The sequence below is a fragment of the Chiloscyllium punctatum genome, chromosome 14 (assembly GCF_047496795.1).
Source record: "Chiloscyllium punctatum isolate Juve2018m chromosome 14, sChiPun1.3, whole genome shotgun sequence".
NCBI classification, from domain to species: Eukaryota; Metazoa; Chordata; class Chondrichthyes; order Orectolobiformes; family Hemiscylliidae; genus Chiloscyllium; species Chiloscyllium punctatum.
The window spans coordinates 28,020,641-28,046,163 of NC_092752.1; the positions used below are offsets into that span (position 1 = coordinate 28,020,641).

The 25,523-nt window shown below is 41.7% G+C and overlaps 1 protein-coding gene across 5 annotated transcripts in view; it reads right to left on the reverse strand.

The window, feature by feature from the left end:
• The window catches only part of LOC140485677 (ETS-related transcription factor Elf-2-like), a 176,042-nt gene that overhangs the window by 33,836 nt on the left and 116,683 nt on the right, over positions 1–25,523 (reverse strand). For 4 of the 5 annotated variants that reach the window (XM_072584084.1, XM_072584086.1, XM_072584085.1 and 1 more), the window contains exon 4: positions 920–1,033. In XM_072584084.1, the coding sequence (XP_072440185.1) occupies positions 920–1,033 (114 nt within the window). Of the gene's footprint in view, positions 1–919; positions 1,034–12,092; positions 12,231–25,523 lie in introns of those variants that run through there. The other variant, XM_072584087.1, reaches the window with a different exon arrangement.

Below are 25,523 nucleotides of genomic sequence, written 5' to 3' on the forward strand. Positions count from 1 at the left end.
CACTCTACTTCAACCAGCCAATAAATCAGTCACCCTTACCAATTCACCAAATCCCTTCTACCAAACTATTTAACACAGATATGCTTTAAGCTGAAATAGCTTCACTTTCTTCACATAACAGGTGTTATTGGCTGTCAACCGACCCCTATATGTTTTGAGCTTCGCAAATCATTCACTGTTCCCCCTCACGTGCAAGCACACTGAGGCTAAGTGTTACACTGCATAAGTTCAGTGAATAACACTCAACAAACATAGACCCAATTTAACTACTGAGCGAAGACTTTAACACAGAGGAAGGAATTTCTTAAACACAAATGGATCTCTCGAACCGCTGTAAATTGAAAGGGTAGAACACAAAAAAGTTAAATCCCAAATCTTTCCACTAATGGATTCTGAATTAGGTTGACGATAAAAACTTTAGATATTTCTGACCCCAATGTTACAAAGGTGAGCACGAACCAAGTCCATTTTCCCCAAAAGAACTTTTATTCAGGGGAACTGCTACAAATTAAAAACACCCTCAATAGAAATGTTAGTCCTCAAGAGGCCCCCAACTACCAAAATGCACTGTAGCCACAGCTAGTCAGCATAGTCAGTTCAAATTCTGGGACTTATAGACTTATGTTGTGGGCCCCATTCTGTAAATTAATTACAATCGAGGCAGAATTCAGGTGAAGCATTCTGCCCTAACTTTTGATAAAGAAGAGAATTTCAGTGATGTGAACAACTTCGCGGTGAGGATAATTCAGCCCCAAAAGATCTTCCTTTTGTAAGGACGTCAACCCTCATTTCAAGCCAATGTTCAATAAATATGAGCTTCTGAAACTTACTCCAACTTGTAAAAGAGGTATGGGTTATACAAAATAAACTTTACACGTTTAAGAGTAAACCTTTAAACTTTGGAAAGAAGTTTACATACCACTATTCTTCTCATCCCTCAGGCTGGTTGGAGAATCCATATGGAGTAATGCCTCTGCTGCCTCAATTGTCTTATCTGTGCAGTGAACATGACTGCTATGAACAGATGCTTCGACTGTGAAATTAATTAAAGAAACACACTGTCAGCCAAATTATTGGATTAAGAAAGTTAGAGAGACTGAAGTTGCAATTTTAAAAAAAAATCTTTTCACAGACTCATCTTCAAGTACAATTGCTGACGTAGAATTATTTAACACTACAACCCTCCAAGAATCCCTTCCCACACCCACACCCCTCCAACACATGATGATCAAATTCTAATTCGGAGTTCCTGTCTACTTGCAATTAAGCCTCAAATTCTGATCTCCCTTTTGGGCAACGGCAGTTACAAGCACATGTGACTGTGCAACTCTATCTAATTTGGGAGATGTCAGGACAAGCTCGGTGAGACACTTTTGCTGTTAAACTAATAACAGAAGCAAAATAGAAGCCTTTGTTCAGAAATATTGCTCAATTAGGACTGGGGGAATACGATAGCATACCAACAGGAAAACATACAGATCTTCTGGATAAATAAATTAGAATCCAGGATAGACAAACGCCTACTTTCTTTCACACCTGTACGAGTAGGGTGAATTTAGACAGTGCTTAATGAGAATAATCCATTGGGAGATATAAAAGGTGCTCACAGTTCAGCATGAGCTGGTAATCTCGTTCACAGGGCTACACAATTGACTGACGTAAGTTGGGAAACAGAACAAGTGGCTCTGAGGTACATTCTTAGGGAGCATGCTAAATATGGAGCACTTCCTGCTACCTCCACATGGCAAAAGCAGAAGAATGAGGAATTTTCCAAAGCTGATATTTTTCACCTTGCTAAATGCCAAAGAAAACAATATTAAAAAGTTAAGGATCTTTCATAGATAAGTGCCATCAACGAGTGAGAAAGAATGAATCGGTTCCTTGAAAAAGAATTTGGACATTAAATCTGGTGCAACTATCCTGATTTGGAGCAGTCAAATTAAATACACACAAACTGGAAATCCATATGTAATGCTACACCACAAAACAGAGAATTGTACAAAACAACTGACCCATGTTATCTATGAAGAAAACACTCCAAGAATTGTTGCATATGATTACCATTTATGCTCTGCCCCATTCTCTAGCAAATGGACAGTATCTAACACGGAGAAAGCAGAGAAAAATTACATTTTTGCACAGCCGCCATGAACTTATTTATGAATTATTGTGCAGCAGCCATGCCGTGCAGTAATTAAAAAAAAAATAAATTTAGTCCTAAATTAAGGGAATTTTAAACATTCCTCCATGCCCAGAAACCTGCCGGAAAATTACTTTTGTGTATTTGACAGATAGCGTCACGGAGATGTACAGCACAGAGACAGATCCTTTGGTCCAATTCATCCATGCTGACCAGATATCCTCACCTAATCTAGGCCCACTTGCCAGCACGTGGCCCATATCCCTCTAAACCCTTGACATTCATATACCCATCCAGATGCCTTATAAATGTTGTAATGGTACCAGCCTCCACCACTTCCTCTGACAGCTCATTCCATACACGTACCACCCTCTGCATGAAAACGTCATCCATTAGGTCCCTTTTATATCTTTCCCCTCTCACCCTAAATCTATGCCCTCTAGTTCTGGACTCCCCCACCCCAGGGAAAAGACTTTATCTATTTACCCTATCCATGCCCCTCATGATTTTGTAAACCTCTATAAGGTCATCCCTCAGCCTCCGATGCTCCAAAGTAAACAGCCCCAGCCTGTTCACAGCCTCTCCCAAATGAGCTCAAATCCTCTAACCCTGGCAACATCCTTGTGAATCTTTTCTGTTTTTTTACAACATCCTTCCTATAGGAAGGAGACCAGAATTGCACGCAATATTCCAACAGTGGCCTAACCAATATCCTGTACAGCCGCGATATGCCAAATGACCTCCAAGTCATCTGCATACAGGACTAGTCACAGTCAGGTTTTTTTTTCCCCTAAACAATTGAAAGCAACCTTTGAAAGACAAGAAACTGCAGTAGTTTGTGAACTTAAACTCTGGGATGCACTTCAACCAAGGTACACCAGCAGTTGATGCAATTCCTGTTATAATTCTGACAGAGAGGTGCGTAATTGAATAAAATATTTACGACAAAAAGTGGATTAATGCTTGTATCTGTCTGCCAAGACCACCACATTCAGAATTTGAGCAAACCAACCAGTCTGACACTGTACGTTCAGACCACCTGCAGCCCCACATCATTCTCTCTGGAAAGCGCAAAGCAGTAAAGCAACAAGTGTTGTCGAAGTGAAGTAGTTCCGTCCTTTCCTTTTTGGGGAAATTAGAAACCACACATTCAGATTTATGAGAAGGGTGGAACACAGATGAATAGGAAGTTAAATGGAGAACAACATCTGCCTTTAAAAGTCCACTATCCAGTAACCAAAGAAACAGTAACCAAAACCAGCTTCCATCTATAACAGCAGCCGGAATTTAAAATGAGCCCAGTTTCAAAAAGCAAATCGATTTTCCAAGGCATCCACTTCTTTTTTAAAAAATCCTTAACCAAAATACATTAGCGGTGTTTAGTCAGGTCCACTCTCTGACCCATTTCAAACTTCTCAGCTTCAAGCAGAAAAAGGCTCCCCTTGCAATACATTTTCCATGTCATCGTAACCTCTACTGCAAAAGAAAATAACAGAAAATGAAGCCAGAAATTAGAGGCATGAAAAACTTAACTCTCGCAGCTTTTAAGCATCAGACCAGAATAAGGTAAAGGGGAACAAAATTATTAAGCACCAAAAAGTCAAATTGACCTGTGGTCATACATATTCATAAAGGAAAAAAGCAACTACTGTATATTTTAGTATCATTGACAAGATGAACCTTATTGAAAGGTAAATGTCTTAGAAATACAATGAGAATAGAAGCTTTTTGCTTCCAAGCACACTCCACAGCAAAAGATTATTCCCAAATAATACAAACGCAACTGTGCTGAGTGTTTGTACATTATCCAGAAATTGAACCTCCTTCACACAACAGAACCTGGCTTGGTTCTGAAGGCAGGAGGTAGGAAGGTCAGTACTAAACTGATTCCTCAAAGTGTGGATGAGGAAGGTAACTGCTGAAGCTAAGACAAGTGATCAAGGAAGTGAGAAGCTAAAAAAGCTCAATCACAGCACGAGACTGAGTGAGAGCCTGAAAGGCCAGTTCAAAATCAAAAGGAATGGCAAGGCTACACTTTGTTGCTCTAGAGGTCAATATGGTCATCTCAGCTTTTACACTAACTTCAGTCGCAATGTAACCATGGTGAAGCAAACACTTTATTTCTGTTACTGAAGGGTAAATCAGCCAGTCTTTTGCTGACATCTACACACATCCAATTTAACAAAGTCTGGGCACTGTTGACTGAATTTACCTGCTCCTCAAAAGAATTGACTATGTGGGTACCTCACCAATAGAACTACATGCTAAATTGCCCATAGTGTTAGGTAAGGGGTAAATGTAGATGTAGGGGTATGGGTGGGTTACGCTTCGGCGGGGCGGTGTGGACTTGTTGGGCCGAAGGGCCTGTTTCCACACTGTAAGTAATCTAATCTAATCTAAAAAAAAACTACATATTGAAACACATGACAATCATGAAATTGTGATGTATGTCTACCAGATACACCAACAATGCTAGAAAAAGGTAGAGCTCATCTATTACATATAAATGAACATTTAAACACATAATGAGACTTTAATTAACATCAAGTCTTTGTTTTGGTATTGAAATTCGATGCTGATCTTAATACCCTGATCTTAATTACTGAAGATATTTGAAAACTGAGAATTTTGGTTTTTCTTGTCTGGTTCTTCCCTCCAACCTTATTTCCTTTTCTTTTCTGTATACATATAATCCCTACAGTGTGGAAACAGGCCCTTCGGCCCAACAAGTCCACACCAACTCTCCAAAAGAGTAACCCACCCAGACCCATTCCCCTACATTTAACCTTGACTAACGCACCTAATCTACATATTCCTGAATATTATGGGCAATTTATCACAGACAATTCACCTAACCCGCACATCTTTGGGTTATGGGAGGAAACCAGAGCACCCAGAGGTGGCCCATGCGGACACAGGGAGAATGTCTGTGTGGAGTTTGCACGGTCACCCAAGGCTGGAATTGAACCAGGGTCCCTGGTGCTGTGAGGCAGCAGTGCTAACCACTGTGCCACCATGCTGCCCATATAATCTTTTATTGAAATAACTATTCCAACCTAGCCTCCCTGGTTCAGACTCTGCAACCTAGAATTTCAACAAGCAGGTTTACTGAACAAGGGACAGATTCTCAAACAGGGAGCCCAGAAGTTCAAGTCAGGGTTAGCATTGCCCCTCATGCAGTGGAGTTTTAACAACTTAATGTGTATCTCTTTTTGCTTTAAAATGATCCTTGACCAAAAGACAACCTGATAAACAAACTTAGCTCCTAAATGCGCAAGGGGTATTCCAGAGGAGGTACCTCATGCTCCAAAAACAGAAATTGCTGGAAAAGCAGGAACAGGTCTGGCAGCATCAGGAGACTAATCAGAGTTAACATTACAGATCAAGTGACCCTTCTTCAGGACAAGGAGAGTCACTGGACCTCAAAGATTAACTCTGTTTTCTCTCTACAGATGCTGCCAGACCACCTGAGCTTTTCCAGCAATTTCCGTTTTTGCTTCTGATTCACAGCATCTGCAGTCCTTTCGGTTTTTGAGGTATCTGCTGCTGCGTTATTGAAAGCAAGGAGTTGGGTACGCAGGTAACCTTGGCAACCTGGCTCAGAACACTTGCTCCTCCTGACCCACCAAACGTGCGGTGATGGTAGCTACATTTTCCACATAATAGCCCTCAGCTCCCTTGAGGTGATTTTGAGAGGTCTAAAAAAAACCCAAGTGGTTAAGGTTGAAGCCTTCCAGATTCAGGCTAAATGCGAGCAGCCCGGTCTTACTACCACATACTATGCGCTCCAATCTGGAATGTTTCAAACCAAGATATTTCTTGGATTCATTAGCTGCTGTTTTAGTGTGTTGGTGGGTTTGTGAATAAAAAGTATTCAAAAAGAATGAATACCCAATGAACACAGTCTGCCGCTCTCTCAGCAAGAAGCCCAAACAAGCAGGCAAAACACGTCCAGAAATCCTAGCCACTCTCCCCTACATCAAAGACATCTTGGAAATGGCTGCCAGACTACTCAGACCCCTTAGCATCATGGTAGCCCACAAACCCACCAAAACACTAAAACAGCAGCTGATGAACTTGAAAGATCCTATACAGATAATGAGCAAAACTAATGTCATTTAGAAAATACCGTGCAAGAACTGTAACAAACTACATTGGACAAACAGGCAGAAAACTAGCCACCGGAATACATGAACACCAACGAGCCACAAAACGACATGACCCTCTCTCACTAGTATCCTTACATACAGATAAGGAAGGACACCACTTCGACTGGGACAACACATCCAGCCTAGGACAAGCCAAACAGAGATACGCACGAGAATTCCTCGAAGTATGGCATTCCAACCAGCACTATCAACAAACACATCGAGTTAGACCCCATTTACCACCCCCTGAGAAAAAGAACAGGAAATGACATCACCAACCCAAAGAAACCCAAACATTTCAATAGAAAGCAGGACTCATCAGCAGTGCTTCGCCCAGAGGCCCACTGAAAATGTTACCTTGTAGGGTGACAAAATGTCTGGAAATGAACCCTCCAGCTCAGCAAGCAAACCTATATCCAAAACCTCAAGCTTCTCCTCAAATCTTTTCAAAACTCAGTAAATGCAGAGGAAGAGGTCTGGGTGGGTTACACTTCAGAGGTTCAGTGTGAACTTGCTGGGCCGAAGGGCCTGTTTCACACTGTAGGGATTCTAATTGTTATTAAATCTATTTCCTTCTTGAAATGATTCAATATTTTGGCCTCAACTGCTTTCTGTGGCAGAGAATTTCACAGGCTCACCACTCTCTGGGTGAAGAAATTTCTCCTCACCTCAGCCTTAAATGGCCAACCCCATATCCTTCGACCTGTGACTGGACTCCCCCGTCATTGGAAACGTTCTTCCTGCCAAGTCCTTATAAAGCAGTAATTTTTTTTGCTTACCCAAAGACTGTATTTTCCTAATTTCCATTCCCAAATCATTGTAGAAAAATCTTTGTTGAGAGAACAAGGCATTCCATCCCCTACTTTCTTTCACAAATAGTTGGAAGAGGTGATTAAGGAGTAGACGATCATTAACAGCAAAAACAGCTAGTTCTGGGACCCAGATTTTGCCCCAGACACTGGTTGGTGGGATTGGACGGGGTGATGCTGATGGGGTGTGCGCACAGGATTGTCTGACTTACCAACACAAGGTGTTGCAACGTGATTACCTACGTGGCAAATCCACAACTTACTCGGGTCTGCTGAAAACATTTCCAGTTGATAACTGACATCTCTGAACAACTGGAAGCCCAGACAGGAGAACCTGTATAGATATTGAAAAAAAACGTATTTTGGCAGTAGCTGGGCTCTATCCTCACCTGCACACGACAGAAATGGAGCTGGGGACTGGCATGTAATTTTGTTTTTAAAAGAAATATTTCACCGAACATTTTCCAATCTATTTTTGAGAGTTAGGATAAACTCGCACCCATCTCAATGAGAATACTTCAATCTGATGGGTTAAGGAGGTACACTGTTGTTTGCCCTGTTCACACAGGTCACTGGGTGGAATGTGCCATACTGCTATTTGAATAATCACAAATTTCAGTGCAAACAATTATAGCTAGGTATAATGAACAGCAAGCACCCTTCATTTTGGCACTGACTGCAAAACCCAGAGGGACAGGAAATCCAGCAATTGCTAAAAGCCAGCGACTAGTGGTCAATCATGCATTTAAATACGCAAGTACTACAGCGCCCCAATGCATCAGGTGTGCACTGCTCCAAAGGCAATAGCACCAGTGCAAAGCCAGAGGAATGCAGCGTACCAGTGCAAGTCCAGTGCAGCACAGCCAAATGCAATGCTGCCTGGCATTTTCGCAATGTGCAGGCATGACATTGAGTTTAATAGAGAAGAAAGCAAGCTCCCAAAGTTACAAATAACCAAAACAAATAGCTGACATAGTCAACATTGTTATGGTTTGTGCCCCTGTATTTATTTATTTTCTTCACGACAAACCAGCCACACTCCCAACAAGTAACAAGAAAGATAAAATGCCAGGGTCAACTGGAGTCCGTTAGCAGATCTCAGTTTGGTTACTAAAGCTGTCAACGACTTTGAGCACAGGAGAGGAGGTCAGAGAGTGCAGTATTCAGTATAGCCCACTGCTACATTCATAAATGCACATGCAAACATAGATGAGATTAGGTTCAGGCCCAACCATAATAATACCTGTGCCCACCAGAGGCAGAATGATCTCGAAATTCATTTTGTTACCTTACAGGTCAGGAATGTCGACTCAAGCAAGGCAAGGGGAAGACAACACCAGTATCCCAACATGAGACAAGAAAGTTGACAGCAATAATTCATAGCAATTCCAACTATTATCATGAATTCAGATTTAAAATGTTCATTGGCCAAATCTAAATAAATATGCCAAACCACTGATCTAAAAGTCTCAGATTCTGGTTAATTCAAAAGCTGCCATTTTATACAACCAATCCAATAAACTGCATGTAATCTATTTAAGAAAAAAAAGTGTTCTGCTGATACTGACAGCAGATCAAACTTTGTTTAAAGGGCAGCTAAATATACCACAGGTCTGTAGTTTGATATTAATCTGGGCTCTGATGTGCAGCATACAGTTTTAGATTTCATCCAGTGGTCAAACAAAATTAAGTCAGAGGTAGTCCACTGCCTGCTCTCAAACACACACACACACACACGCACATATAGTAATGCCACCTGTTACAGATCGACACCACTTTCATCAAGGTACCTAGCTTGCTGTTACTTCCATTTATGGCAAAGTGTTACGACACAATTGGGGGGGAATCATCAGTGCAAAGAAATAGATTTGCAGTTTGTGTACAGCACAGCTCTGCTTCACTGAATGGCAAGCACAGAAGAGAGACAACTTTTAAACTGGAAGGTCAGGACTGGCAGGATCTCCCTCCCTGGCAGAAGATATGTTCGAGTATGTCTGCAAGCTCACATTCAAATAGCAGCATGACTAGCTTTTAACTATACTCAATGGTGTCTACGTCTCACTTGGAAACTAGTGTTCAGCAAACTTTAAAGGTTTGTGGCTGTGTCAAGCAGCACACTGGTTGCATTTTGCAATTCGACTTCCCACTAAGTTAAGATCTTCATAACACAGCATCTGTTAAGTTCCAAATTTCAGCACAGCACAACAAACCTCTTCACCCCAACCAGTAAATTCTCAGTGCAGGTCCCTCAATAACCAGGTGGAAAAGTGTCGACGGGGGTCACAGTCAACTCAAGCCAGAGTGTGAGAGTACTGACTGAAGCATAACATCACATTTCATTAATAAAAACAAGCTCTGTTTCTGTACAAACTGTATTTTTGATTTTTTTTTCTCCTTTTCACAAAAAGGAGAACAGTGAGTGTCATTAATTCAGTAAACAGCAAAATTTAAAAACACACACCCCAATACTTCAACTTTGGGACTATGATTTTTTTTTCCAGCAGTGCTCATAGTGCATGGAATTTTTGATTTTGAGTGGGAGAAGGAAGATGGTTTGTAGCATCACATCTTCTAAAAATATATCCTTGTTGTTACAGCAGCATGGTGCTCAGTGGTTAGCACTGCTGCCTCTCAGTGCCAGGGACCCAGGTGCAATTCCATCCTTGGGCAACTATCTGTGTGAACTTTGCACGTTTTCCTCTGTGTCTGCTCTGGTTATCCAGGTTATGTGGAATGGCTGTGCTAAGCTGTCCTGTGTCCAGGGATTGTGCAGGTTAGGTGTATTAGCCATGGCAAGTGTGGGGTTATGGGGGTAGGCTACAGGCTGGGTCTAGGTGGATGCCCTTCAGGGTGCAGACTTGATGCAAAGGATGGCCTCTTTCCCCACTGTCGAGGTTCTGTGATTGTATTCAGAAGGAGTCTAAATCATATGTGTGAAATACTTCTCAACAGCACAAACTTCTCATCACATCATTTTATCGGCCAAGTTTTCCTAAGTATATGTAAGGGAGGTTACAAAAAGATTTTTTAAAAGTCTGCACACACGTGGAACTGCCTTTATTTGGTGAAAATAATAACACTTGCGACATGATAATGTTCTATTCTGTATTACTGAAACCACTTACTCGAAATGTTGTAATTGCATTTTAAGTAGAGCCATGCACAACAGTGTGAGGGATTTGTTTATGGAGAAAAAAAAAGAGTTCATTAGTCTGGCAAATGTCTCCGGGAAGATCTCTCTCAAGTGTATGGCGTAAAAGAGAATAATGATGAAGATCTTCATAAGAGTCTCACTTTATTCATTACAGAGCTGGTGCAATGATCAAAACGCTGGTTAAGGTGGGTCTTTTTCTTCCTGGTTTTTGATGTCTTCCCCTCTCTGTTCTGCAGCAAGAATATTCAGTTACTGACCTGTATTTTTTCCTGGGGCAGGGGTCAGGAACAGAGTCAGTGGTCTATTGTAAGTGGTGCAAGGTTGGTGGTTGTGATCTCGGAAGCAGAATGAATGCAGGTGTTGTTGGTAATGGGGAGTTGAGTTGGGTAGTGGGAGCACAGGGAGGCGATGGTGGTAATGCTTAAAGCAGTTTGAACTGAGGAGGGTGTAGCGTAAGTTGAGTGGAACAATAGTGACTGTACCTCCTGAAGAAGGGGTTTGGCTCGAAACGTTAACTTTTCTGCTCCTCGGATGCTGTCTGACCTGTTGTGCTTTTCCAGCTTCACACCTATTGACTCTGGCTTCCAGTATCTGCAGTCCTTACTGTATCCAGCAGTGGCTGTACTATGGGCAGAGTGGTGGTATGTGCTTAGAGTGGTGATAGTGCTGGAAGGTGGGTGGATAAAGAGAGCGAGATCCAGGGTAAATGAGAGCTGGGGCGACAGTGATGCTGGGGGCGCAGAACGACTGCAGAGTGCCAACGGTACGGGCGGTTTGCAGAGTGCCAGCGGGTGCTGAGGGCAGGGCTAGCAGAGTGCCCGTGGCGATGGGACAGAGTACGGGGAGGGGGAGTGGCGTTGCTGCAGGAGCGATGGCAGCCACTCACTTCCGTGTTGATAGAGCTTCCCCCCCGCCGCCTGCTCCGCGCTGCCCTTGGCCCTGGCGCGCAACCTAGCCTGCTGGCCAGCACCAGGTTCCATTCGAACGTCCGCGGGGCGTTCGCGTTCCATCTTCGAACGTCCGCCCATTGTCCTCGCTCCCGGGCCACGTTCCAAAAAAGAATCTTGCGTTCACCCCCCACCCGCCCCCAGGAAAGAGAAAAGCCTATCGGCGGCGCTTCCGCCAGCAAGACTGGTTGCAGGGCCGCAGTTATTAAAAATTACTTGAGACACAGTCAGAAGATGCATTAATCTTCCTCCTCAAACAAAAGCAAACACACTGCCCCCTTTTTATGCATTCGGGTTTTTAAATAAAAATAAAATCCTGCCGATTGGACACATTGCTGAAGCAACTACTGATTTAAAAGCCTCAAGTATGCGCAGGGCAAGACAGCGTGGCAAGACGTCGGAAAGACAACAATCCATCCCCGCACTTCCTGGTTCACTGGCTATTCATATAAACTAACGGCAATCGCACTAAACGTTCAAACAGCTCTCTGCGAGGAAAGGCAGGGCTGCAAATAAAACCTCCCTGGGGTCACTCTTCTCTGCAAATGCCAGGCTTGCATTTAAGTCCACATGGATTTCTTTTAAAAAGAAAAAATAATCAGTAAGTTTTATTCTTCTCCCTCTCTCCCGCCCCCCCCCCCCAACCACCCAAGAAACAAAAAAAAATCAGGAAGAGGCCAGCTCGCCATGGGTTGCAGGTTGTTAACAAGGTGATCACTTCCTGATCCCCCCTCTTCCTCCTCTCTCTAACTGTAACGGGACTGAAGCGCGGAGGGAAGCGGATACCCCCCGCCCCGTGTCCAACGTGGGCCACTCTCCCCTGCTAGCCCCGACAAGGTTGAGGGGGGGGGGTCGGCAAAGGCGGGCTGCAAAGTTCTGACGGACGAGTTTTACCGGCTTGGATGAGTAAATCCAGCTGGTTCTTCCGACCCTCGTGAAGTGAAGTCGCCATCTTCTCAGCGAACAGCAGCAGCTTTCCAGAGAGAGAGGGAGAGAGAGAGAGAGAGGACGAGGAGGGGGGGGTGGTGGGGGGTGGAGGTTGGGGCGAGAGAGAGAGAGAGAGAGGGAGAGGGAGGGAGCTGTTGGTATCACTGCGCAGCGACAGGAAATCTTTCACATACACACCAGCGTATCCGTCCGCACGCACCCAGCAAACCACAAACTTCAACAAATCTCAACAGCCCGGAAGCCAATGCACCGTGTGGCCGAGAGAGAGAGAATAAACTCCACACCGAGCCTTTCTTTCCCGCCTAGCAATCGGTGTCACAGCCTTTCCTCACCCGAGCTGCAAGAAATCAGGAGAATGAAGACACACAGAGAGAGAGAGAGAGAGAGAGAGATTGGGGTGGGGGGGCTTCTCTCTACATTACAGACCGAGCGGGGGGGAGAGGCTGCTACAGACACAGCTCCTGCTATTGTTCAGGAGCTGCCCCTTTTTCCCCGGGGGGGTTCATCTCTACAGAAAGTCCACAAGGCGATAAGATTTCCCACACACTCGGCACCCTACACGTTCTTCCATACACACCCCTCCTCCAATTTATAAAAGCTGCACATCGGTTGCTGTGCGTTGGTTTTAAATTGTCTCTCCATTCAGTGAGTTTGTACAATGGGAATAAAGTCCTGCAATCACTTCCTGTTTAAGTAGACGAGCGCGGTGTTACTGAAGTCTAGTTCGGGTCACTCAAACACACAGGCTTCACGTTATTCAAAAATTAAAAATCTTAAGACTGAAAGCAACGAACGGATGGCATGGACATTTGATTTTACTCCCTAACAAGCCTCTGCTCCAAAACCACACTGATTACTGTCCCTACGGCTTACTGTATTATCGCACACAAACGTTTTGAATGGGAGATGTGGGTTCCTTTTCTAAATTTTGCATCTAAACAGCCATTTCCCAACGTAAAACATTTCAATCATATAGTCACAAGTTAAATTAATTCACCTCCATTGCAAAGTGGAAGGTGAAAAGTACGTGGGTGAACTTAGCATTTTATTGTACGTTGTTATTCCTACTGAGTTTAAAACTTAGTTCTCTTTAAAATCTACTTTCTGTAACGTGTCAGGTCACTCAAAAGATGAAATGCTGTCAGGAAGGGGCTCTGGCAGAATGCCAGACATGGAGTTTGTCAATTTCCAGTTCCAGGTCAATCTGCACACTTCCCTCTCCAATCGCAATTAACCTCACTTGACCTCAGCAAAAAAAAACTGGCCATAGTAACAAGAGTTGGCCATTTAGGCCCTTGAGCCTGTTTCACCATTCAATGGTCTGTGACCTAACCCATATAACCAACTTTGCTTTAATATTGCTCAGTACGTTTACGTGGCCAAAAATCAACCTCAGTTTTGAAATAAGCAACTGATCCTTTGTTTAAAAATTCAGTGTGCCATTAAAGGGTTGTGCTAAGGCAGCCAAAATGTTTCCTTCATGTAGGATATTTAAAACATTAGGGCTCCATAATATGCACACTGAACTGTGAAGATCACTGCTATTTCACTGAAAAAAAAATTGTGATCCAAGTAGTTTTGATTGACTTTTTAAGATGAGCATTGTTGGCCATATATACAGCTAAGTATTATCTAATAAAGTAATATCAAGTCACTTTTGTCTCAATTTGTATTCAAAATATAAAACATAGATAATCATAAAAGTCAAAAATAATTTTGCATGACAGAGCTAATGTCATAGACGATAATATATTGCATGTTTACAATTAATGTAAAAGAACACTGATTTTTTTGCCAATAATAGATTGATAAAGTTCACCAGTCACTAAAAGCCTCAAGATTCTGCTTGTTCAAAATGACTCAGAAGTGACATCGTCTGTAATTTCTTCTCCAATCAGCTAGGACTTGAAATCAGAAAGTTGAGAGTTCCCACAAAAGACCAGGAGAAATTGAAGGCTGACAGTCTAATACTGTAATTTAGGGATGATTGTACTGTCAAAGGTGCTGTCAATAAGATAAAAGAGTTTATTTAAACTGAGATTATCCTGTCCTTTTATGTGTGGCATAAGATATCCAATGAAAGAACTGGGAAGTCTTTCAATCAATATCACAGAGATTATCTGTTTATGATCTCATTGCTGTCTGCAAACTGATTGTAAGAGGGGAAATGTGCCAATGCTAAGTAAACCTCTAAAAAGGAATTGATCAGCAATAATATTCTTTGAGGTGGCTTGCATTTGCAAGAATATGATTTTTATTTTGAATTAAATACCTCAATGTTTGGCAAGTGCCATTGAGTTTTCCTTTCTTAATCGGAACTTCAGCATGATGATGAGGTGGTGCCAGTGTTGGACTGGGGTGGACAAAGTTAAAAATCACACAACATCAGGTTATAGTCCGACAGGTTTATTTGTAAGTTCTAGCTTTCAGAGCACTGCTCCTTTGTCAGGTAGCTGTTGAGGCAGGATCATAAGACACAGCATTTACAGCAAAAGGTCACAGTGTCATGCAACTGATACGATATATTGAACAAACCTAGATTGCTGTTAAGTCCTTCAACTTTTAGAATGGGTTGCAGGTTTTAATTCATTAATATTAATGTATTGAAACCTTCGACCCATTCTAAAAGATGAAAGACTCAACAGCAATCGAAGTTTGTTTAGTATATCATATCAGTTGCATGACACTGTGATCTTTTGCTATAAATTCTGTGTCTTATGATCCTGCTCCACTAGCTATCTGACAAAGGAGCAGCCCTCCAAATAACTTGGTGTTGTGTGACTTTTCACGAACTACAGCAGACTAGAAAGAAAGAAGTAACTGCTCCAAACTAGGTGAAGTTTAACTTTTTAATAACAATGATTCTCAATGAGAATAATTACACCCCTTCAAACTCTCCTGTGCCAAGCTTCTTTTTGAATGAAAATTACTTTTACTGTTCTTTCTCCAAGAATGTACCACTTCCAGAATGTTCCCCAATTTTTACAAATGTTGAACAAACTAAGCCAAAGTTCTGAACTGAGGTCTGATCTTGAACTGAACTCTCCATTCATTCCAAGAACCAATAACTTTACTTCTGGTGTTAAAAACAACAAATATTAAACCATGAACAGTGCCTACAAACACCTATTAGTAACATAGACTTTTTTTAAAAAACAAGAAATGCATACAGGGCAATAGAAAATTTATTGATAATTTTAGTTAAATTCCTACTCATTCTGAACCATTTCTAACTGATCCATTTTTCATTAAAACTTACACTCGCTAAGGTAATCCAAGATGGAAGATGGGAAAATTTCTGACTGTAACATGCTGCTCCTTTTTTGAGGTATTTTAGGTGTTGACGGTGATTTCCAGGAACTCCAGAAGCAGCATTGACTGAATCATATGCTGTTGCATTGTTTTGGAACTTCGGAGAAAGAAACAAGTGAAAACAACAGAACTTTTAAAAGGAGAGGAACAGACAAAGGAAGCACATGGTGAGGTCAGGGCGAGAGAGAGAGAGAGAGAGAGAGAGAGAGAGAGAGAGAGACAGAAATCCACAGCAGTGCACCTGAACAGTTACTGCCTTTGCCGTTTGAATTCATGTATCGCTGGACATCTGAGTGCGTCTGGGAAAATTAAACAGTGAAATTCACAACTAATCTTGGAAGAACCTGTTTGGGAGAGGTCACAGCATAGAAATAAGTGAATATTTTAAGCACAGCCTTTCAGTAAGTCTGCAAGAGTGAGTAGAGTGGGTTCTTTCTTGATTATGTGTTATATTGAGATATGTCTCTTCATTAAACTTAAAAATATAAGCCATAAGTATTAATTTAACCTGATGCGGTGTTTTGTAGAGGAATATTTTCTGGGTTTGTAGCTTGAAAGAAGCAAAAATGGTCTTTAGTAGAGTGATATGCTCTTCTTTTTGGGGAGTTTAGGGAGAGTTTACATGTTACTGAGGATTATATCTACAATAAATGCCGTTGGTTGTGAATCCTATCAGATCGAATACATTGGTTGGAGAGACAGTTAAAAGGCAACGAGAAATTTACAAGAGCAAGTGGATGTGATGGATGGCAGATATTAAGGGGGGAAAGTTACAGATACAGTCACTTGGATGGGTAACTCCAAGGATATAGTGAGGAAAGAGATCAATCTGAGACTGGTACAGCTGAGAACAGAAGTGAGTCAAACAGTCAGGACAGGCAGGGACTAAGCAGAGAACAAGGTAGGACTGATAAATTAAACTGCATTTATTTCAATACAAGGGGCCTAACAGGGAAGGCAGATGAACTCAGGGCATGGTTCAGAACATGGGACTGGGATATCATAGCAATTATGGAAACATGGCTCATGGATGAATAGGACTGGGAGCTTAATGTTCCAGGATACAAATGCTACAGGAAGGACAGAAAGAAAGATAAGAGAGGAGTGGGAATGACGTTTTTGATAAGGGATAGCATTACATCTGTGCTGAGGGAGGATATTTCCAGAAATACAATCAGGGAAGTTATTTGCGTGGAACTGAGAAATAGGAAATGGATGATCACCTTATTGGGATTGCAGTATAGACCCCCTAATACTCAGTGGGAAATTGAGAATCAAATTTGTAATGAGATTTCAGTTATCTGTGAGAATATTAGGGTGGTTATGGTTGGGGATTTTAACTTTCCAAACATAGACTGGGACTGCCATAGTGTTAAGGGTTTAGATGGAGAGGAATTTGTTAAGTGTGTACAAGAAAATTTTCTGACTTGGTATGTGGATGTACCTACTACAGACGGTGCAAAACCTGACCTATTTTTGGAAAATAAGGCAGGGCAGGTAACTGATGTGTCAGTGGGGGAGTACTTTGGGGCCAACAACCATAATTCTATTAGTTTTAAAAACAGTGATGGAAAAGAATACGCCAGATCTAAAAGTTGAAGTTCTAAATTGGAGAAAGGCCAATTTTGACGGTACTAGGCAAGAACTTTCAAAAGCTGATTCGACGCAGATGTTTGCAGGTAAAGGGACGACTGGAAAATGGGAAGCCTTCAGAAATGAGATAACAAGAATCCAGAGACAGTATATTCCTGTCAGGGTGAAAGGGAAGGCTGGTAGGTATCAGGAATGTTGGATGACTAACGAAATTGAGGGTTTGGTTAAGAAAACGAAGGTGTCAGGTACAGACAGGATAGATCGAGTGAATCCTTAGAATAGTATAAAGGCAGTAGAAGTATAGTTAAGAGAGAAATCAGGAGGGCAAAAGGGGGACATGAGATAGTTTTGGCAAATAAGAGTTAAGGAGAATCCAAAGGGTTTTTACAATACATTAAGGACAAAAGGGTAACTAGGGAAAGAATAAGGCCACTCAAAGATCAGCAAGGCGGCCTTTGCGTAGAGCCGCAGGAGATGGGGGAAGATACTAAACAAGTATTTTGTATCAGTTTTACTGTGGAAAAGAACATCCAAGATATAGACTGTAGGGAAACAGATGGTGACATCTTGAAAAATGTCCATGTTACAGAGGATGAAGTGCTGGATGTCTTGAAACACATAAAAGTGGATAAATCCCCATGACCTGATCAGGTGTACCCTCGAACTCTGTGGGAAGGTAGGGAAGTGATTGCTGAGCCTCTTGCTGAGATATTTGCATCATCGATAGTCACAGGTGAGTTGCCGGAGACTGGAGGTTGGCTAACGTGTTGCCACTGTTTAAGAAAGGTGGTAAGGACATGCCAGGGAGTTGTAGAGCACTTAGCCTGATGTCAGTGATCGGCAAGTTGTTGGAAGGAATCCTGAGGCACAGGATTTCCATGTTTTTGGAAAGGCAAGGACTGATTAGGAATAGTCAACATGGCTTTGTGTGTGGGAAATCATGTCTCACAAACTTGATTGAGTTTTTTTGAAGAAGTACCAAAGAGGATTGTTGAGGACAGAGCAGTAGATGTGATCTATAGGGGCTTCAGTAAGGTGTTTGACAAGGTTCCTCATGGGAGACTGGTTAGCAAGGTTAGATCTCATGGAATACAGGGAGAACTAGCCATTTGGATACAGAACGGGCTCAAAAGGGAGAAGTCAGCAGGTGGTGGTGATAGAGGGCTGTTTTTCAGACTGGAGGCCTGCGACCAGTGGAGTGCCAAAAGGATAGGTGCTAGGTGCACTACTTTTCGAAATTTATATAAATGATTTGGATGTGAGCATAAGAGGTTTAGTTAATAAATTTGCAGATGACACCAAAATTGGAGGTGTAATGGACAGTGAAGAAGGTTACCTCAGATTACAATGAGATCGTGATCAGATGGGCCAATGGGCTGAGAAGTGGCGAACGGCGTTTAATTCAGATAAATGCAAGGTGCCGCATTTTGGGAAAGCAAATCGTTGCAGGACTTATACACTTAATGGTAAGGTCCTAGGGAGTGTTGCTGAACAAAGAGACCTTGGAGTGCAGGTTCATAGCTCCTTGAAAGTGGAGTTGCAGGTAGATAGGATAGTGAAGGCGGCATTTGGTATGCTTTCCTTTATTGGTCAGAATATTGAGTACAGGAGAAAGTGAGGTCTGCAGATGGAGGAGATCAGAGTCATGAGTGTGTTGCTGGGAAAGCACAGCAGGTCAGGCCGCATCCGAGGAGCAGGAGAATCGACGTTTCAGGCCAAGCGGCTATACAAGACATTGGTTAGGCCACTGTTGGAATATTGCGTGCACTTCTGGTCTCCTTCCTATTGCAAATATGTTGTGAAACTTGAAAGGGTTCAGAAAAGATTTACAAGGATGTTGCCAGGGTTGGAGAGTTTGAGCTATAGGGAGAGGCTGAACAGGCTGGGGCTGTTTTCCCTGGAATGGAGCCTGAGGGGTGACTGTATAGAGGTTTATAAAATCTTGAGGGACATAAATAGCATAAAGAGACAAAGTCTTCTTCCTGGGGTGGGGGAGTCCAGAAATAGAGGGCATAGGTTTAGGGTGAGAAGGAAAAGATATAAAAGAGACCTAAGGGGCAACCTTTTCACACAGAGAGTGGTACGTGTATGGAATGAGCTGCCAGAGGATGTGGTGGAGGCTGGTACAATTGCAACATTTAAAAGGCATTTGGATGGGTATATGAATAGGAAAGGTTTGGAGGTAATGGGCCGGGCACTGGCAGGGTGGGATTCGATGGAGTTGGGTATCTGGTCAGCATGGACAAGTTGGACCGAAGGGTCTGTTCCGTCTGTACATCTCTATGACTCTATATGATTGTCCACTGACTTCCAAGTTAAAACTTCATGCAGTTTCAATTAGCAAAGAGAGTCCAATGTATTCCATAAAACCTGTATTTCAAATTGGCCTACCCTAATCGAGATAGCTGGTGAATACACATTTGGACAAGTCTTGAATAAGGATGGTTTGGAGGGATATGGGCCAAGCCCAGGCAGAAGGGAGTAACTTATCTGGGATTATGGACTGCATTGATATGGTGCCTTTCATGAACTCCCAATTGTAAAGCATCTTAGGAAATCCTCAGGTATCTTTGAAATGTAGTCACTGATGTAATGCAAGAAAACCTAGCAGTCAAATTGTGAATAGAAAGTTTACATACATAAATGTGACAACAATAAGATAATTACCAATTCTGCCTGGACCTCATGCAGATAAATCCCCAGCTTTTCTTCAAAATTATGCTGGGAGAACTCTTACATCAACCTTTGAGGACAGGCATGGCCTTGGTTTAAAATTCCATTTGAAGGACATCACCTCAAACATTGCAGAACACCCTAAATCTTTGTACTCAAGTCTCTGGAATGGGGCTCATACCCACAGCTCCGTAATTCACAAGCAAGAACATAACCGTTGATGAATTGGCCATGCTAAATTGCCCACAGTGTTCAGGGATATGTAGGCCAGGTGCATTAGTATGGGGAAATGTAGAGTAATAGAGTAGAGGAATGAATCTGGGTCAGTACTCTGAAGGTTGGTGTAGACCTGTTGGTCTAAATGGCTTGTTGCCACACTGCAGGGATTCTATGATTCAATGAACCATAGCTCACCCCTAAATATGCTATATTAAAATCAATTTATTTAATATTGAGACACAGTTTCTATAACTTTATTAAAATCATGACATACATATGTGGCAGACCTACAAGGTGACTGGATGTTATACAAATTTTTACCTCAAAACAAATTTCTTCATGTTGTCCAGGTGACGAACAATTACATTCTACAATGAATGCAAATGTAATCACTCAATTCAAACATTAGTTTGTTAAGAGTGGAACATGAGCAAAGAAAACCAAATAATTCAAAGTACTTAAATTCTTGGAACTTCTTTGACAATCATTCCTCCCTTCCCCTCCCCAAACCCCTCCACCCCCCTTCCTCATAGTGAGTAAAATGTAATACCTGGGCTTCAGCTTTGCATTTTGACTTTAGGCCATCTTTCTAGCTTCATGGCATTATACAGATTAGATTAGGAGATCCAACAGTATTAACATGCAGTGTGCTCAATTTCACCAGACATCAGCAGGATTTTCATGCAACCAAATTTTCAACTGAGTTCCTTTCTTTCGAAAGATTCCACAACATATAAAAGGAAGATTTTTTTTACTTTCTACAGCTATGTTTTATCCCCCAACAACGTGGCTGGATTAAGTTTACCTCAGAGAAAGCCCCACAATAATGGTGTGTGGCTTACAGTTATGAAAACCAAAATGATATTCTCAAGAAAAATTCCTCAACTCTTGCTTCACTAAAATTAGTAATCTTTCTCTTCTCAGCGATGAAGCGACATTTAATTTCTCAAGTGAGCTTTAAAATATGTATCAAACTAGTGACAAGCTTGGTTCTGTGTAAGTATTAAAAGTGTCAGGACAGAAGGAGGGAGTACAAGAATCAGTGGGGATCAACAATTAAGATGGATATACTTTCCTCAGAGGAAATGCAACAAAGCTCATTTTATTGATTCCTGGATGTAGAGGGCTATCCTGCAAAGAGGCATCAAGTAGATGGTTCTATAGGCTTTCAAGTCTTTGAAGAATTTGGAATCTTCTTGAGGCATGTAAAATTCTTAGTCGGCAAGCACAGATGTGGAGAGATTGTTTTCACTGTTTAACTGATTGGAAACGGAGGACCGTATGGAGAAAAGAGGTCAGTCATTTCAGACTGAGATGAGAACCTTATAAAATCACAGGGTTAAAAATCGTCAGCATTCTCCAATGAAGACAGCAAAGATGCTCTGTCAATGAGCACATCCTAATTTGAAACAATTTTGTTTTTGTGCACTAAGGGAATCAAGGGGGAAAACAAAGATAATATAGAAAGTTAGCCATGATTTTAGGAAATGAAGGATCAGATTCAAGGGGCTGAATGGCCTAGATCTTTAATCGGTCTTTCTGGTTAACATTGTGATGCAAAGGGACACGAAAATTAAAGTGTACTCTGCTCCCAGCCATCAGCCTTCTATCCCTATTCCAAACCCATGTTTACAGATTCATATCAGTCAAGTCCATTTTGAACTGCCTACGGTTTTCTTTTCACCTTTCAGACTTCCATCGCATTGGCCCGAATCCTAACGTGAAGGCAATTTTAAAGTACAAAACTTATTTTCATTACCAGAATTACTGACTGTACGCTGGCTGTCCAGTAATTCACTGAAATATCGTTGGCTGTCTAGATAACATGATTCAGTTTAAGAGTGGCAACTGAATCCAGAGTTTCCGTCCCTTCCAATATGTTTGATGTACAAACACAAAGTATCAAAGGCAGCCTAGGGGCTATGCAGTTCTTCCTAGCATTTTTCTTTCCACTCAAAAAGACTTTGCTTCTTCTAGTTACTATCCTGGATAACCTAATGCAGGTCATTAAATGCACTTGATCTGCTTTTGGCTTTGCTGACCTTGGGTACTTCTCTTAAGCCATCATTCCTAAGCAGCATTCTCCACTCCACTCCATATTCAGGCATACTCGTGACTACGCTTCTGGCCACACTAAGACCACAGAGAATTCACTCAATTTATTTTTACAAATCTGTGTGCATTTGGGTGAGAAAAGAGGAAACCACATTGTGAATTAAGTTGCATTCTGGATAACCAATTGCTCAATCTTTGGTTGTTTGGTTTACAAAGTCACCAGAGCCGTTCTGCTGTAGATTCTCAGACAAAATGTAAGCAAACACGTGCCACTCACAACAGATGACTGCACAAGTTATGGGGGTTCATCATGGTGCTATGTTCTGGAGTCCTTATTCGGACAAGATTAAAAACTGAAATGATTAAAACAACATTTTTCACACATTTTGTCTTCAATGTAATTACACAAGGGTCAAATGCAAAGTAATATCATCCAATACTCCAACCGCTCTTTTTAAAAGTATACATTTTGCACAATTACAGTTCAGTGGAGTCTATCATTGTTATTACTTTTCTGCACATAATTAACCATTTCAAATACAGGGGAGATAATGCTCAAAGAAAGAAACATAAATCTTAGGGAATACAAACATTCAACATATACAGGAGCGCTGGGGAGCTGGAATTTTTAACTGTTTTGAACTCAAGGGGTGTGAAAATACACATAGACTCTTAAACATACTATGTAGCAAAATACCTTGTATGTCATGTTTCAATTACTTTGCTTTCAAATTCAAATTGGAACTTTATCAAAGACGGTTTTTGACGACAACAGTATAAAAACAGCTCAATCGGTAATATGTAACTCGCAGATTTATCAGCAAGAGCCAACTGACCCATTTGTACATTTAGTTCCTACAACACAGGAATATGTTTCTTCAGATGCAACTAGAAAAAGAAATTCAGTAAGTCCAAAAGTTGCAAATTAATTACAAATTGTACTATATAAAAGAATTTCTCAACACCTCCAAATCACCAGGTTGATTTAAGAAATTCACTATTTTATTAAGTTTGTTCCCATCAAATTATTTAGTCGCCTTTGGTGTGGTTGTGGTCAGATCACATCTGAAAGCACTTAGATATCTTTAAAAAAAATGGCTTGCAACAAACCACCAGTTGGGTTTAGAGTAAATTACGTATGACACACAAGACTGACAAAGACTTCCTTTACTATCAATTAAGGAAACTGCTTTTCCTCTGCGGTATTGTGACATTGCCCTAGGTTCCCCATTACCCAATTGTTACATATCTATTATTATTCACCACCATATTATGGTCTGAACATTCCCAACCTCCCTCTTGCTTTCAATGCCAACATTGCTTGCTCACTATTTCTAAAAGTAGCACTCTGCCGTTACAGGGAGTTTAATCTCACAATGATATACTGGGCATAAATCAAACAGAGGTCACATTCTGCTAAGGGATGCAGAACATCATGACGCATGCATGAGCGAGGATCAAAAAGTAACATTTCTCATCAGCTAGAGCAGATGACACCCAAGGGAACCAAAATGTATTAATTATTCAGCACAATGTTTAGATTGCACCTCTTCAAGGGAGGTTATCAACTGTCATATGAGGCACATCCTGTAGTATATGACTGGAGAATTCAGATTTTACAGCCATTGATAGAGTTTAAACCAATTAATGACTTTACTCTGAAACAAAGCCAAAATATGATCACCTAGCTGAAGACAATGCAGGAACAATGCATCTTTTGGTAAAGCGACCTTAACTGCCAACAAACCTTAAGATGATACATGATATTAAAAGTCAAGATTACTGTTGCAAGCTAACCACCAAGCAAATCCAAAGGTTCTTCTGTCCTACAGATTTTGAAGCATTTTCCATAGCTTTGATAGTTGTGATCAGCCTCAAGGTCCTAGGTCTAATACTTGTGCACACTTTCTGTTCAGTCAAGGGGTGTGGCATCATTGGCTGCCAGCATTCACTGCCCATCCAAATTACCGTTGAGAACGTGAAGGTGAGCTGCGTCTTGAACTGCTGCAGTCCTTGAGGGTTAGGTATACCAACACTGCTGTTCAGAAGGAATTTATCGGAGTTTGACCCAGTGACAATGAAGGAACAGCGATATATTTCCAAGTCAAGATGGTATGTGTCTTAAAAAGGAGATTTGTAGACGGTGGTGTTCCTATGTATCTGTTGCCCTGTCCTTCTGATCGTCACAGGTTTGGAAGGTGCTGTTAAAGAAGCCTTGTTACAATGCATCTTGTAGGTGGTACACACTGCTGACATTGCAGGTTGGCGATGAAAGAAGTGAATGTTGATGATACATAGGGTGCCAATCAAGCAGGCTGCTTTGTCCTGGATTGTGTGAGGGTTTTCAGGATTTATGTACCTGCTCTCAATCCAGGCAAGTGGGAAGCATTCCATCTCATGCCTGACATAAGCCCCTTATAGATATTGGACAGGATTTGGGGAGTTAGGAGGCAAGTTACCCACTGCAGAATTCAGACACTGTTCTGCCAGCATTTAGATGACTGGATCAATTCAATTTCTGGTCAATACTAACTCCAAGAATGTTAAAAATCACACATCAGATTATAGTCCAACAGGTTTAATTGGAAGCACACTAGCTTTTGGAGCATCACTCCTTCATCAGGCTATCACCTGAAGAAGTAGCAGCGTTCCAAAAGCTAGTGTGCTTCTGATTGAACCTGTTGGACTATAACCTGATGTTGTGTGATTTTTAACTTTGTACACCTCAGTCCAACACCGGCATCTCCAAGAATGTTGATACTGGGCAATTTAGAAAGATAACCTTTGAATGTCAAATGGTGACAGTTACAGCCTGGTGACCCTCAGGTTAAATCACCACCAGTTTTTTTTTTCCCGTTCTCTCTTTTTCATGTCTGATGGTCCTCTGGGACTATGACGACTTTACTTTGGGGGTCAGTTAGCTCAATTCATCGGACAGTAGCTTTGCATTGTCGAGTGACGTCAACAGCATGAGTTCAATCTCACACCAGCTGAGATTACCATGAAGCACCTTCTTTCTCAACATCTGCCCACCCCTGAGGTGTGACCACCTTTGGATTAAACTGACACCAGTCCTGAGGTAGAGACAGGGTGTCTCACCAGCCCTTGATTTTTGTTTGGATATTTATTAGCTGACAGCCATTCATTTACATCCTTAAATTATCATAATTAACTCCCGTCCTTACACTAAACCAAAGCACGCTGGAGAACATTGCATCCTTCATCAATGTCAGATTCACTATGAAAGCTTTCCGACATTATTTCTTGCTAGGTGTCTCGGGCTTACACAAACTACCACCTCTGGCTTTCTCCCATTACCTTCTGAATCCCTTCTAGCTAATCTCACCTGTACACTTGGCTAGCCCCAGACACCTCCTCTAGCTTATCTCTCCATGCTTCAGGCTCACTGCCTTTATTCCTGATGAAGGGCTTTTGCCCGAAACGTCGATTTCGCTGCTCGTTGGATGCTGCCTGAACTGCTGTGCTCTTCCAGCACCACTAATCCACAATTTCCCACCTTGCAAG